General features: G+C 44.4%; 1 protein-coding gene across 2 annotated transcripts in view; it reads right to left on the bottom strand.

The window, feature by feature from the left end:
- The window catches only part of npepps (aminopeptidase puromycin sensitive), a 318,075-nt gene that overhangs the window by 165,622 nt on the left and 135,497 nt on the right, over window positions 1–16,956 (bottom strand). For both annotated transcript variants that reach the window (XR_011937518.1, XM_072487504.1), the window contains exons 3-5: window positions 10,214–10,291; window positions 6,286–6,407; window positions 4,707–4,814 (exon numbers count right to left, since the gene is read on the bottom strand). Coding sequence is in view for 1 of the 2 variants with exons in the window: in XM_072487504.1 (XP_072343605.1) it covers window positions 4,707–4,814; window positions 6,286–6,407; window positions 10,214–10,291 (308 nt within the window). In the remaining variant the exon portion in view is untranslated. The remainder of the gene's footprint in view (window positions 1–4,706; window positions 4,815–6,285; window positions 6,408–10,213; window positions 10,292–16,956) is intronic.

The following is a 16,956-nucleotide window of genomic DNA, read 5'->3' as shown; positions in this document are numbered from 1 at the left end:
ATGGGTATATCAATCTCAGGGTCCAAAAAAGGGTCAGTAAATGGCGCGAGGTTGTACAAACAAGAAATTGTGACTTGAGTTTGCAGACTCCTTTGGTTGTTTAATTACAACCAAAAATGAGATCCCATTTTGGCAGCTGTTAAAAATGGGATTTCATTTTCAGTTGTAATTCAGACAAACCTGGTGAGCCTGATTTAGAACCAGTTAAAAATAACTTCACATCCTCAAACATCAAAGAAACAAAATCAATGAACATAACTACCCCAGTTATTCCACCGAGTTGTCTTATTGGAAAATAATTAAACATGATTCTATTTTTAGCATTTGATTACAAAATAAATGAAAAAGACCACTAAAACCTGTTGCCAATTTCTCTGCAACACTCAATTTAGAGAACAGACTCGTTCCATCAATTGGGCATCAACGCCACCTCAGACTACAGATCCACAAATTATGATGTCAGCCAGTTATGTCTGTGGGAATCGAACTTCAGGTCTTTCAAAAATCAGTAACGTAGCAAACTATTGCTACCTACAAGCCAGATTATGCCTTTACCTAAAATAAATGCAAAATACTGCGGATACCAGAGATCCAAAGTAAAAACAAGTGCTGGAAAAAAATCAGCAGCTCCAGCAGCATTTGTGGAGAGAGAAACAGTTAATGTTTTGAGTTCATTATGATTCTTTTTTGGCTCTGAAGAGTCATATTGGGCTCAAAATAACAGTTTATCTCTCCACAGATGCTGCTATACCTGATGAGTTTTCCCAGCACTTTGTTTTTATTTCTGTGCCTGTACCTGCCCAACATCTAAGTAACTGTAACAAGCTGAGAGGCCAATTAGCAATCCTCATTCCCATATTGGATATAATATGCGCTCTGTCATAATCTCCCAGATTTTAGAAAGTTTAGGCTAAGACCAAAAGACTTTTAACAATAATTCAAAATACTAATGGCAGCAAGAACAAACAATAGATTCACAGCAATACAGAAAATTGATGATCCCTCCCCCTCAGAAAGCAGAAATGAACAGTCCTGGCTCCTGTGCTAAACTCAAGGTAAAATTATATCTGCAGCCTGAAGCAGAAAGCTTCATTATTATAGAAAATTATTATTATGAATGCTGTTTTGTGCACAGAAATTAAAAGTGTTCAGACTTTACTTTAGCTGTATCTCCTGCGTCCAGTGCACAATCTCATTCCTCACACACCACTTTATCGCCACTTTACCCATTAGTTCATCTAATTCCTCACTTCAAAATCTCAGAAATCAACTTCCTTTTAATCACTATAGATATAGGTTTTTAAAATATATATATATATTTATTAAAGTTTTTTAACACAATTTTTCTCCCAGCCATGTCGTTTATCCAGGCCTCCAGGCTGGGGGGCTTTGCCTCCTTCCACATTAGCAAGATCCTTCGCCGGGCTACGAGGGACGCAAAGGCCAGAATACCGGCCTCTTTCGCCTCCTGCACTCCCGGTTCGTCCACTACTCCGAATATTGCTAGCCCCCAGCTTGGCTTGACCCGGGCTTTCACCACCTGAGATATTACTCCCGCCACTCCTCTCCAGAACCCCTCCAGTGCCGGGCATGACCAAAACATATGGACATGGTTCGCCGGGCTCCCCGAGCACCTTCCACATCTGTCCTCTACCCCAAAGAAGCTACTCAACCTCGCCCCCGTCAAGTGCGCTCTGTGGACCACCTTAAATTGTATCAGGTTGAGCCTGGCACACGAGGAGGAGGAATTAACCCTACCTAGGGCATCAGCCCACAGACCTTCCTCGATCTCCTCCTCCCATTTACCCTTCAACTCTTCTACCAGCGCTGCCCCCTCTTCTTTCAACTCCTGGTGTATTTCCGACACCTTGCCCTCCCCGACCCATACACCCGAGATCACCCTATCTTGAACTTCTTGTGCCGGGAGCAACGGGAATTCCCTCACCTGTCGCTTCACAAAAGCCCTCACCTGCATATATCTAAAGGCATTTCCCGGGGGTATAGATATAGGTTGAGTGGAGAATTGTTGTCCCATTATATGCAAAGTCACAGGCACTCTGAGCTTTGCTGCTCTTCACTTGCTACGCAACTTCCCACTATTCATCCATGTATTAACGATCCCTTTCATCAGATGACTGGACATACCTGAAGATTTGTGTCATAACTGCTGTACCCAATCATCCTGTCGCGTTAACAAGCATCGTCTTCAAAAAGACCATCCCGGTGGTCAAACGGTAGGCTTCGCAGCACCATAAACACTTGTAACTATAATAACTTAGATACTATATTATTTCAAGCAGTTTAACTGTAATGATTTTCAGGCCATGACACAATCTTAGTATTCAAAGCTCGAATGGTTTAAGTTACTTGAGCAATTTGATTGTGTTACAACCACAGACAAGACATTTCCTTTCATGTATTGATTATATATGTACACAACATTCACACATTCTTCACTCACATATACATACATATGCACGCATTTTTGTTCCCACTGCTGAATCCCTTTATTTATTCATATCACCGATCTGCGAAACTACTTCCAGCACCTGTGACCAACATGCTCCCTGAGCTATACTAGTATAGCACTCCAGTTGCCCAGCAGGAAATGCCTGACATACTGAGATTAAGAACTGAGAATTGAACCTCTATTCTGTTACTATAGTATTACTATAGTACTATAATACTATAGTAACAGAATAGAGGTTCAATTCTCAGTTCTTAATCTCAGTATGTCAGGCATTTCCTGCTGGGCAACTGGAGTGCTATACTAGTGCTAAATATATATATTTATATTTATATATAGTCTTCCCATGACATTCGTAACTGTAACAGATGATATAGTTGGACAGTAAATGAGTAGCGCCATAATTAAGACCTTGTTTTTGACCAAATATTAAGCAAGACAAAATGAATTATTTTCTGTCATATCAAAATTATTGATCTCTGATTTCAATCATGGAATGGCAACCAAAATACATGACTGAAATTTCAACAAGATAAAACATTTCTCACTGTCATCTGCTCAAAGCACAACTTCCCAGGTCTAGCATTTTATCGATGTCATTTTCAAAAATGCTGCACTGATGTTAGTAAACCAATAAGCCTTAATGTCAATTTGACAAGAATGTTCCCAGTGTGAATAAGTGCAATATATTTACATCTTCCTTCAGCGGTGTTGCTTATTTGCAGTTATGATGGTGTTTTTTGCTGCATTCAATCCAACTTTCACCTGATTATGTAATTGTAACCTCATTGTCCCAGTCTCTCAGTAGTAGTTTCTACACACCATCACTATATAACTGATGTGCAACTAAGGTACATTATAAATAAGGAATCCAAGTAAAGGGCCATGGACTAAATTACATGACAAGCAGTGCTTGCACATTGAAATGATATGAAAAGGGCAAACCACAAGCTCCTTCTTTTTGTTTTCTGCCATGAGTTAACAGAATGAAAGAGATGATGCGGTAAATGCTTTGCCATGCTTGGGTTTTAGAAGACTTCAGATTGCAGGAAGAGGAGAAAACGGAAGCAGGTACGGTCCAATAGTTATGGTTCAAACAAAGAATGAGTTCGAGGATATGAGAGGATGGACATAATTTAAGATACCTGATGTTTCAAAGATGCAAGAAAAGGAAGCATCAATGATCCCACATTAGGACTGATAAGAGAGGGAGACGGGATAATTCCAATGAAGATGGAGAAAAAGGAGCTTGAGGCTTTGGGGAAAGGCGGAATCTCTTATCCTCTTGTACTCTATCCATGAATGCAAATGAGTTGCTGGAGAACCTCCCCCAACAATGGATCAATATTAAAGTCATAAATGGGATTTAGCTTTTTAAGAGCTGTTCAAGGCATAAGTAGCATTAGACACAGAAGAGGAACCTATATTTCTTGAAGGTAGCCGTAAGCAATGAACAAAGTCCACTTGAAAACTGAGTATGTGGGGTTACAATTGTCAATAAATGGAGGATGAAAAATGGGCATATCCACACTGGTGGATCATATGCAGTAAAAGTAAATGATCTGTTGAAATATAGGAGGCTGAGTAGCACAGTAGGCTAGCCTGGCTATACTTTCATTTCTGAAACCATGGCCAGCACAGCCTATGGGGATCAAAGTCCCTACTCTACAAGAATCCCATATTGAACAAGATTCAATAGTTCCTACTATCCATGGACACAGTAGGAAAACAGACCATAAGTTCTCCAAGTATCCACAGGGATAGTTGGATGTAGGAGGGTTCAGAAAGTCACATTTGGTGCAGTACGGAATGCCAATTTTCAGGTGAAAGTTACAGCAAACCAGAACAACAGAGCAGAGGTTTCTCTGCACCTGGCCATGCAGTCACTGAGAACGTTTAACAATGGAGGGAAAAGTGGTGTGTCATTGTCTGCAGACAGTAAAAGTTTTTAATCAAGTTGAAAAATATAGTGCCTAATTGCAGTGACTGAGTAAATCATGCATTCCAGACAATTTTAGTTGAGATGTATGGTGATGAGAATGTACAGTAACTAGATTGACTAATCCTGCAGATAAGACATTTCACACATCCTTTACTTTAATAAAAATAACTGTGATTCATTCTCCACATTCTCCGATTCTGTGGTAACGCATTGAAACATTTTGGTCCTCTTTTCTTCCACCATCATTTCCTTTGACAGGGCCCTTGAGGGAGAGACTAAACACACATTGCTACTTACCATGTTAGATAAGGCAATTCTGTCCTTCGAAACAATTAGTGTGATGTCAAATGTTGCTTTTATGGCAGGTTCATCCCAGCATGGAAATGCTCTCCGTGCATCTGTGGGCTAGAGAGGGAAGGTGAGACCAGGAGGGGGGGGGCAGCAAGACAAGGCAAGAGGGACAATAAAAGAATGACGGAAAGAGGGGGAAAAAAAATAAAAAGCAGATGGATTTAAATTGCGTAAAATCACAATATCCTATGCACTGCACAGCCATGAGAAACTTTACAAGTATTATCTAAAAGTCTAATCAGATTATGTATGTGCAGGGGCAGCACGGTGGCGCCAAGGACCCAGGTTTGATCCTGGCTCTGAGTCACTGTCCGTATGGAGTTTACACATTCTCCCCGTGTCTGCATGGGTTTCATCCCCACAACCCAAAGATGTGCAGGGTAGGTGATTGGCCATTCTAAATTGCCCCTTAGTTGGGAAAAAAAAGAATTGGGTTAAAAAAAAGATTATGCATGCATCTTTCATACATGAAAACGATTATGTTGTGAAATATTTTTCTCTGTGGAATAATCACAATAGTTTAAAAGCGGAGAACATATTACTGTTTTGACTGAAGCGCAGCACCCGATTTGAGAGAGAAGTTGGATTCCAGAGTATTATGATCCCAGAGCAGGCGCCAACTGGCTAGGAGACTGGACAGAAATCCAACATTTTATTTTAATTTTGTAAGATTGTGAGGAATGGATACCTCGCTCAAGGCTGTGGGATGTGGTATATTAAAACAAACTTTGTTACTTTTTTAAAAAATTCCAACTGAAGTGGTAATTTAGCGTGGGCAATCCACCTACCCTGCACATCTTTGGGTTGTGGGGGTGAGACCCAGGCAGACACGGGTAGAATATGCAAACTCCACACGGATAGAATATGCAAACTCCACACGGATAGTAACCAAGGGCTGGGATCGAACCCGGTTCTCGGCGCCGTGAGGCAGCAGTGCCGAGTGCTGCGCCACCATGCCGCCCTAACAAACTTTATTACTAACACAGTATTAAAATATCTTTAACATCACACAAGAAAATAGCTTACAATTACTCCTTAAACAATGCTAATCAATACCATGACACGATAACCCTCAACTGCTATCTTTATTTCCACTCCAAACAACAAAACCATCTTGCATACCAATTCACTTTTAAATACAGTTAGCACTCAGGAATACTTGCTTGGTGTCTTGGACACTCAACTTTGAGAAAGAGATCTTTTGAGACTACTTGGAGGAAAAAAAACCTGACACCCTGTCAGAATAATGCTGCATCATTGGCTGCATTTCTTCAGAAACCTTCTTAGCCCCACCTCCAGCCAAAAATCAATATTGATTTGGTCATAACCAAAAGAAGATTCTTTGTGGCAGGTGGTGGTGAAATGGATACACTCTCTGCACAACTTCCCAAACATCAGAAATCCAACATCCCATCTGACTGAACTGCCCCACTTTCAAAATCTTGCATCAAACCTCACTCAAGATTGATCAAAAATATGTTAATTAAATATGGGATTCCACATTACTGTAGTTGTATTTTCTAACCTCAAACTGAGAGACAGCAGCATAGTGGGTTTCTCCTGACGGTGTTATGTACTTGCTTCTGTAAAATCCTTTCATTTTGTCATTCAGCTCTCCAACAAAATCGATCTTCAACATGCCATGACCTGTTACAATACAATGCTATAATTAACACATCATAAATAGAAGTTACATTTTATTAATACATGAAAAGAATGGACTAGCAAGCAAGCTGGCACACTTGTGGAGAGGGCCCATAAATTGCAATTTATTTAATAAACCTTTTGAGAACATCTCTATAATGTTATTGGCTAGAGTTTTTAGTACATTTTCTTTTTGCCTCAGAAGTTAATTTTTGTGGGTGTGAAGGGTAGACATGTAAATGAACATTTGTTCTATTTTAGCCTCGTCAATATCATGTACACCTGCGTCAGGTACAACCAAATGCATAGAAAAAGGTAATCCCGCTCTTTTCCAATAATGCACCCAATCCCCATCTCATAAGGACATCAATAATTATCTTCACATCTAACACCAAAGATCTTCATGGTTTCCCTTAGTTGCAATTCTGGGCAGTTCTGCACCATGGACTCTCAAGAGGTGAAACTGCGCAAGCCAGGACGAGGAAATGTTAGTACCAACAATCTGAATTTAAAGCTAGATCAGAAGACAATGCATTAATATGCACCACAGAGTCAAGTGAAGATTATTTGTTTTGTTAAAACATCCACAATGGCTTCCTACTAAATTGATCAATACCAGTCCGCTTCATTGAATTCTACATGATCCAAGCACATCTCCCCTTCCAGGTCAGTAGTTATTGTACTCTTATCAGCATACCTACCATCATGTGGTAGGATGCTACACATACTCAAATCATCTTTCACAATAGTAAAAACAATAATGGTTATACACTCCAAAAGATTAAATACCATTTACCCCACTCCAAAGTTGTTGACCCTTCCAATACCCACTGAAATGACCTATCTGGCCACCCTGTTGTACCACAACATTCTCAAAATAATTCAGATTGGGCAAGAAATGATTACCTTACCAGCAATACCCGCATCCCAAGAATGAATAACGGAACATAATTGTGTAAGTGGGACGGAAGTGACTAACATACAATCATGTTCAAAACAAATTAAAAACCATCGGTGGTTAAAAATAATTTCCTTGCGTACAAAAAGATGAATGGAGTTCTGCTCGATACATTTCTTCTTAACTTTAGGCTTATCCTCAACCTTAGGTTATTCTTCAACTAACAAAGACTTACTCCAAGAGGCCCACCAATGCAAGTCATTTACAAGCTGCTAGATGTGATGCATAGCATTCACATGAAAGGCTATTAACTGGAAACAACTGAGTAATAAAGACAGAAGTTTGCTTCTTATCTCAGATATTATGAAGTGCAAAGAAGTCCAATATTTACAATTCACATTAGGATTCACACCTGGACCATTAATCCATCTTTCAAATATTAATCATCTATTGCACAATTGTAATCATTAGTCTTTATTTCCAACATTCAGGTTAATTTTCTTTTCATCTCACAATTTAATCCCTTTAACCAAAAACTGCCTCGAAGGAACACTGATCCGAATTCCTGACTTGTGACCTTCATCGGGCAAATTATTTTTAGCTCCCTGTTATGGACATTATTTAGCTTTTATTATTCTTGCCCTGGGTATTGCACACAAGACTGCAAAATAGTCTTAAACCAAACAACTGGGAGGATCTTCATTTTGGAAAATTAATTATAAAGATTCACAAGTCTTTAATAATCTCTTCTGTAATCCAAGAGGAAAGATATCTTCAAGAGATGAGTTTGGATAACACAACTTAGTCTGCTAAGACTTAAAATTTAATGACGGTAAATACATTAAAATACTCAAATTATTTTACTGTAACAATACCTAGTTCCCATCTCTTTTCGTGCCAAAACAAATGCCAGTGAAATGATTTACTAATTATTTTGGATACCACTGATAGGAAGACCAGTGTCTTAGGTGGAAGATGGCTTTGGGCTGGCAGCTTCTGAGGGAGACTTTATGCTGTGCAACCTTATCCTTGGCCATCTGTTGTCTTTCTTTGCCATCTCCTCCAAATCACCCCATTTCTACTGTTTATTTTCTTGGCACTTACTGTGGGTACATTTCAGCCCCAACTACAAGTTTGAAGTTAGCTGGGCCTACTGCCCATCCCATGTGACAAATCACAAATGCCCACTGCATTTGTTGCCAACCCTTGTGCTTTGACTACAGAGCTTTTTCACCAATTGCCAACAAAGTAAACAAACAAGAATTACAGTTAACACTGTCGATTAACCTGCACTTAAAACAAATTAGCAGCAGCTAACAAACAAAAGTATTGTATTAAGAAACCAAATTATTTGCTCATACCAGTTAAAATATTCTTCTGCAGCCCAGAATATTTTTTCTTTTTTTTAAAAAAAATCTGACAAAATCCAATTGATCACACAACAGATATAGGTGCGGTTTCTCAATGTTTAATAGTTGAACCGGACATTATGTACACAAGGAGCTATCAACACACGGAATGAGCTAGTATAGGTCTGTCCAACCCGCAGAACATAGCCCCTCTTTGTGGACCACAAAGTGATTGTTGAAAATGCCAGTTGTGGGTCAGAGAGTTTGATGATTTCTGCAGGATACTGCTTCTCCAATCACAGCCTGTTTCTCTCACTTTTGCTGCTGATTGGCTCATTAGCTCAGTATCAAACATACGGGAGAAACAGGCTGTGATTGGAGAGGCAGCAAACACCAACAACTGAAAGGGACTTTGGAACGTACGAGCCTCGCTCATCACACTTTTCCATGGCCGCAGCCGCTTTGATCCTGCTCCTCGTGCCCTGCCTGCCTTCCGGTGCTTCGAACCTGCTCCAGCCACATTCCACCTCTGCACTCCCTTCGGCAGACATCTCCATTCAGGTGCCGCTAGGTGCCCAGGTGGATGAGCAGGTGTGGGCGCCCGAGGGGGAATGAGCGAGCATGGTTGTGAGTGAATGAGTGTGGGGGTGGGTCGAGTGGGAGTGGAGTGTCCCTGTGGTCAGACTCATTCCCAGTCTCACCAATTCACAGTGGGCGAGTGTAAATGAGCGAACACCATAAGCCTATGAGTGAGCTGGAAACACACACTTTAATGGTTGTCATTATTTACTACTCACTTTTTTACTTGTCAATATATCGTTGTGACATTTATTGTTGCTCAGCAAGTTGTTTCCTTTCGTAAGTCAACTTCAAAAAATAAATCATGTTTGTCAAATCAGATCCATCCCATGTGAGAAACATTAACATGGGGCCCCGCCCGCCTGGACGAGTGGATACAGTGGTGGAGGCAAAGACCCGGAATCATTGAATAATTGAATAACTATTTGGATGCAGCAATGGATGCATTTTCCATATTGAAGTAGAATTTGCTGGTAGAAATTCCAATTCCACTTTGTGCAGTCTACATTCTCAGCCCACATCTTCCCACCCATTGAAGTTAATGTGTAAAATTCATGGGCAAGAAGTGTACAATCGCAACTTTCACTCCTGGTACACTTGAATAGTCATGTCAAAATTTCTACCCTTAAACAGAGAAACCAAAGAGACGGGGAGAATCAGAGATATGGGTGTATAATTGCTTCTAATTCAGGTCTCAGAAGAGAAATTAGTTTGGACCAGATAAATTTTAAGGCATAAGCACCCATTTTTAAAAAATATAAATTTTAGAGTGCTCAATTCTTTTTTCCCCAATTAAAGGGCAAATCTACCCTACCCTGCACATCTTTGGGTTTGTGGGGTAAGACCCACGCAAACACAGCGAGAATGTGCAAAACCACACGGACAGTGACTAGGGTCCTTGGCACCGTGAGGCAGCAGTGCTAACCACTGTGCCACCATGCCACCCCATAAGCACCCACTTTTATTTGTAGTTTTAGAGTTACCTTTTTGTAGAGCGCTGGGGAACGAGAGAGTTACTTTCTCATCTTCATTTTGATAATTGAAACCTGTTGCATTTATTTCTGTAAAAAAAAAAAAGCAGGTAATTTATATTAAAACAAACAAACTACTAATTGTACCCTTATATTTATGTAATGTAATGATCTACAATGGGTCAAAACAATTTGGGCCAACTATAAATTGCAAGCTTTTTATATGGAAAGTGATTTTGCCCTCCTGCTTATCATATTGGTACATTTAAGCTGGAAGAAACAAGCAGCAACACCCATACGCGCCCACCCCTGCACAGAGATGGACAATGACACATGCGTTGAGCACTCTGGCAGTGACGCACACTCCACACACACATGTCCCCTTTAAAACATGCCTTTACATTAGAGCTTTCAATAACATGTATAGAAGATACTCTTGGTCCTATTTTAAAATTCATTTTACAGGACGTGTGCATCACTGGCTGTGACACATTTATTCCTCATCCCTAACTGCCCTTTCAGAGGGTATTTGAGAGTCAACCTCATTGCTGTGGGTCTGGAGACACATGTAGGCCAGACAAGGTAATGATGGCAGATTTCCTTCCCTACAGACATTAGTGAACCAGGTGCTTTTTTACGACAATCAATCATGGCTTCGCAGTCACCATTAGACATAATTGCAGATTTTTATTGAACTCAAATTTCACCATCTGCCGTGGCGGGTTTTGAATCCTAGTCCCCAGATCTTGCTCTGAGTCTCGGGATTACCAGCCAGTGACAATACCACTGCCTCGCCTAAAAAGTATTTATTCGTTCAGGATATGGCCGTCACTATCTGGGACAGCATTTATTGCCATTCCTAATTTTCCTTGAACTGAATGGCTTGCTAGGCCATTTCAGAGGGCATTTAAGAGTCAACCATATTGCTGTCGATCTGGAGTCAAATGTCGGCCAAATCAGGTAAGAGTGGCAGATTTGTTTCCCGAAAGGACATTAGTGAACCAGATGGATTTTTATGACAATCAACAATGGTTTCATGATCATCATTAGACTTAATTCCAGATTTTTTCAGAATCTGAGATTCAAACCTGGGTCCCAGGATCATTACCCTGGGTCTCTGTATTACGAGTCCAATGACAATACCAATATGCCACCGCCTCCCCTATTCTCTATTAGGTTGGCATTTTTGTACACTTTGATGGAGGTGAGCAGGAGCAAGATCTTTGACTGATGTTACTCTTCCTTAACCCAGAGTCACAAAGGCCAACAGAGATCCAATGTTTTCACCATTCCAATCACTATTTATAATGGCAACCTGAGCAGCACATTATGTTCATTGGCTCCCAGTTCTTACTATAAATACGGACTGAACACAAATACTAAGCAGCAATTCATGGCAATTACCTGCAGCAGTACATGTTCACATCACTTGTCAACTATACTTTACAGAACAAAGTAATCTCCAAATTTACAACAATAGCATTGTAATAGTCTTGGACACTTTTGTCACTTTTCTGCAGAAACATTTTAGGATTGAGAATCTACTCCTCAAACAAAAATATTTCCTTTAGATTGTACCCAAAAATCCAACTGTTTATATAATTGAACCCTGACTTTTCAGCAGCATCGGCAAAACAAGTCTAGATCTGAGATTTTAATCTCGAAACTACAATGATGCCTTACTGCATTAACAGTTCTGCACAAGCATTTGCACAGGGCAAGGTCAAACCTATTAAACATGGATGGGGAAGAAAGACCCTTTGAAACCATGTTTTCAAATTGCTAGTGTTCTCATTAACTTTCATTTACATAGCACCTTTAATGAAGATGAAAATCTCAAGTTACCTTCACAGAGCCGAAAGGAAAACATCAAACAGGGTCAAAGGAGATGTTAAAAAAGGTGACCATAAGATTGGTTGAAGGGATTGGCTTCAAGAAGGGTATCAAAGAGAGATAGTGAGATTAACAGAGGACAGAGGCTATTCTGCAGAATGTGGGGAAATCGGAAAACAGAACTATGGAAATGGAACTATTAACAATATCAGCCAGCACTTCCGGTTGCGGCGATGACCAGCTAAGCCGCACGTTTCGGCGGCTCCAGCTCGAACGGACCTTCAGGCTCTTTTAAGAGCCCCAACGGGGAATTTTTTCAGGACAAAACCCGGTGTGGGGTGAGACAACAGGGAGTCCCCCCCCAGCGAAAAAGAAAAATATCGGCGGTGGTGGCCAGATCTCGAAGAATCCTCGAGGGCAGTGGCAGAAGGAAGAAAGGAGCAAGATGGCGGCGGAGGGAGCCCAGGTGACCTGGGGACCGGACCAGGATGAATTTTTAAGACGGTGTGTGGAGCTGCTAAAAAAGAAGGTGCTGGCCCCGATGCTACTAGCAATTGAGGGGCTTAAGGAGACACAAAAGACCCAGGAGATAGAGCTCTGTGTGGTGGAGCAGAAGGTGACTGACAACGAGGACGAGATCCTGGGCCTGGCGGTCAAAATGCAGACGCACGAGGCGCTCCATAGGAAGTGCATCGAAAGGATTGAAGTCCTAGAAAACAGATCACGAAGAAAGAACCTCCGGATCCTGGGTCTCCCCGAGGGAGTGGAAGGAGCTGACGGCAGGGCTTACGCGAGTACGATGCTACGCTCGCTAATGGGTGCTGAGGCCCGAGGGGGCCCCTTGGAAGTGGAAGGGGCCCATCGGGTCCCTGCAAGGAGACCAAAGGTGGCAGAACCATATAAGGCGATGATCGTGCGATTTCACCGCTTCAATGATAGAGAGGCGGTTCTGAGATGGGCCAAGAAGGTACGGAGTAGTAGATGGGAGAATGCGGTGGTACGAGTGTATCAGGATTGGAGTGCGGAGGTGGCGAGAAGGAGGGCGAGCTTCAATCGAGCCAAGGAGGTGCTGCACAGGAAGAAAGTGAAGTTCGGGATGTTACAGCCGGCGCGACTGGGTTAAGCACCAGTAGAGGCATTACTACTTCGAAACGGCGGACGAAGCATGGACCTTCATTAAAAACGAGAAACTGGATCAGAACTGAGGGACTGATGTTGGAGGGGAAAGGACAATGCTGATGTATATAGAAATGTAAATTGGGGAGGGGGGGACATTGAGAAATGTGGGCGCTGGTGGGGGGGGGGGGGGGAGAGAAGAGACTCAGGCGGGGGATGGGGAATGGGAGTGGGGCGGCAGAGGGAGCTGCGCCACGAGGGGCGGTACGGCTCTAGAGAACACGAGGTTTATTTTTCTGGTTCCCGCGTCAGAAAGATGATGGCGGGAAGATAGGCGCAAGGTGGATGGGAGTTCCTCACACGGGGTGGGGGGGGGGGGGGTGTCAAGGAGAGAGCGGGAGAAGCCGGTGTCAGTTGAAGTCAGCTGACTTTCGGAAGCAATATGTGGGGAGTAACCATGCTAGATGGGGATCTAGCGGGGGGGGGGATAACTGGGTTGCTGCTGCGGAGCTCGAGAAGGAACTGGTAAAAAGGTGGTCGGGGCGGGAATGCGCCGCCTGGGGGACGAGTGGGTGCGCGGAACCGGGACGTGGGACTGGCCCAGAGAGGGTGATGGCTAGTCGACAGGAGAGGGGGACGGGAAGCCCCCCAGTCCGGCTGATCACGTGGAACGTGAGAGGCCTAAATGGGCCGATTAAGAGGGCCCGAGTGTTCGCGCATTTAAAAGGACTGAAGGCAGACGTGGCCATGCCTCAGGAGACGCACCTGAAGGTGGCTGACCAGGTTAGGTTAAGGAAAGGATGGGTGGGACAGGTGTTCCACTTGGGGCTGGACGCAAAGAACAGGTGGGTGGCCATATTGGTGCGGAAACGGGTGTCATTCGAGGCTAGGAACATTGTAGCGGACAGCGGGGGCAGGTATGTGATGGTGAGCGGCAGACTGCAGGGAATGGAGGTCGTGTTGGTTAATGTATATGCCCCGAATTGGGATGATGCGGGATTTATGAAGCGGATGCTGGGAAGTATCCCGGACCTGGAGGTAGGAAACCTGATAAGGGGGGGGGGGGGGGGGGGGGTTGGCCAAAGAGTTCTCCTTTTTCTCCCATGTCCATAAGGTATATTCCCGGATAGATTTCTTTGTTTTGGGTAGGTCACTGATTTCGAGGGTGGAAGGAACTGAGTACTCAGCCATAGCTGTTTCAGATCATGCCCCACACTGGGTGGACCTGGAACTAGGAGAGGAGAGGGAGCAGCGTCCACTCTGGCGACTGGATATGGGATTATTGGCGGATGAGGGAGTCTGCAGAAGGGTGCGGGGATGTATCGAAAGATACCTGGAGGCCATTGACGACGGGGAGGTCCGAATAGGAGTAGTATGGGAAGCACTAAAAGCGGTGGTCAGGGGAGAGTTGATCTCCATCAGGGCTCACAAGGGGAAAACGGAGGCCAAAGAAAGGGAAAGACTACTGGGAGAGAGTTTGAGGGTAGATAAAAAATATGTGGAGGCCCCGGATGAAGGACTATACAGGGAGAGGCGACGACTCCAGACAGAGTTCGATCTGCTCACCACAGGGAGGGCAGAGGCACAGTGGAGGAAGGCACAGGGGATGAGATATGAATATGGGGAAAAGGCGAGTCGCCTATTGGCCCACCAGCTGCGAAAGAGGACAGCGACGAAGGAGATAGGGGGAGTTAGGGATGAAACGGGAGCCACGGTGCGGAGAGCAGGGAAGATAAACGAGGTGTTTAAGACCTTTTACGAGAGGCTATATAGGTCCCAACCCCCGGAGGGAAAAGAAGGGATGCAGCAGTTTCTGGACCAACTGAGGTTCCCGAAGGTGGAGGAGCAGGAGGTGGCAGGCCTGAGGGCGCCAATTGGGGTGGACGAGGTGATCAAAGGGCTGAGGAACATGCAGGCAGGGAAGGCCCCGGGACCAGATGGGTTCCCGGTGGAATTCTATAGAAAATATGCGGACTTGTTGGCCCCGCTGCTGGTAAGAACCTTTAACGAGGCCAGAGAAGGGGGGGACCCTACCCCCGACAATGTCGGAGGCGACGATATCACTAATCTTGAAGCGAGATAAAGATCCGCTGCAGTGCGGGTCCTATAGGCCTATCTCATTGCTAAATGTGGACACTAAGTTGCTGGCAAAGGTGCTGGCGACGAGGATGGAGGATTGTGTCCCGGGGGTGATGCACGAAGACCAGACAGGGTTCGTAAAGGGAAGACAATTGAATGTCAACGTGCGACGGCTATTAGGGGTGATAATGATGCCCCCAGCAGAGGGGAAGGCAGAGATAGTGGCGGCAATGGATGCAGAGAAGGCATTTGATAGGGTGGAGTGGGAGTATCTATGGGAGGTGCTGAAGAGGTTCGGGGAGGGGTTTGTCAGCTGGGTTAAACTCCTCTATCGGGCCCCAACGGCAAGTGTGGTCACAAATCGGCAAAGGTCGGAGTATTTTAGACTACACAGGGGAACAAGACAGGGATGCCCGCTGTCCCCATTACTGTTCGCGCTGGCAATTGAACCACTGGCCATAGCGCTGAGAGACTCCAGAAAATGGAGAGGGGTGGTTAGAGGGGGAGAGGAACACAGAGTGTCACTCTCTGCGGATGACCTACTGCTGTATGTGACGGATCCAGTGGGGGGGATGACAGAGGTCATGCAGATATTGAGGGAGTTTGGAGATTTCTTGGGATATAGGCTTAACATGAGAAAGAGTGAGCTTTTTGTGCTACACCCTGGGGACCAGAGTAGAGGGATAGATGGCCTACCGCTAAGGAGAGTGGAAAGAAACTTCCGATACCTGGGGATTCAGATAGCCAGGAGCTGGGGAACCTTACACAGACTCAATCTGACACGGCTGGTGGAACAAATGGAAGAGGATTTCAAAAGGTGGGACATGCAGCCGCTGTCACTGGCGGGCAGAGTACAGGCAATTAAGATGATGGTCCTCCCGAGGTTCCTATCTGTGTTCCAATGTCTCCCTATACTGATCACTAAGGCCTTCTTTAAAAAAATAGATAGGAGCATCACGAGCTTCGTGTGGGCAGAGAAGGCCCCGAGGGTAAGGAGGGGGTTCTTACAACGTAGCAGAGACAGAGGGGGACTGGCGTTGCCGAATTTGGGCGACTACTATTGGGCTGCCAACGTGGCGATGATTCGTAAATGGATGATAGAGGGAGAGGGAGCGGCGTGGAAAAGGTTGGAGATGAAGTCCTGCAAAGGGACGAGCTTGAAGGCGCTGGTGACGGCGCCATTACCGCTCTCCCCAAAAAAGTTTACCACGAACCCAGTGGTGGCGGCAACATTAAGCATCTGGGGGCAATGGAGGCGACAGAGGGGTGTGCTGGGAGCCTCGGTGTGGTCCCCGATCAGGAACAACCATAGGTTTGCCCCAGGGAGGCTGGGCGGAGGATTCCAGAGCTGGTACCGGGCAGGAATCAGGAGAGTGGGAGACCTATTTATAGATGGAACGTTTGCGAGTTTGGGAGCACTTGAGGAAAAGTATGGGCTGCCCCTGGGAAATACCTTTAGGTATATGCAGGTGAGAGCGTTCACAAGACAACTGGTGAGGGAATTTCCGCTGCTCCCGACACAGGGGATCCAGGACAGGGGCTTTCGGGGGTGTGGGTCAGGGAGGGCAAAGTGTCCGAGATATACCGGGAGATGAGAGAAGAGGGGGAGGAGCTGGTGGACGAACTGAAGGGAAAATGGGAAGAGGAGCTCGGGGAGGAGATTGAGGTGGGTTTGTGGGCTGATGCCCTAAGCAGGGTAAATTCCTCTTCCTCGTGTGCCAGGCTTA

This window comes from Scyliorhinus torazame, chromosome 21 (genome assembly GCF_047496885.1).
Source record: "Scyliorhinus torazame isolate Kashiwa2021f chromosome 21, sScyTor2.1, whole genome shotgun sequence".
Lineage (NCBI taxonomy): Eukaryota > Metazoa > Chordata > Chondrichthyes > Carcharhiniformes > Scyliorhinidae > Scyliorhinus > Scyliorhinus torazame.
This window is presented reverse-complemented; position numbering and strand designations above follow the sequence as displayed.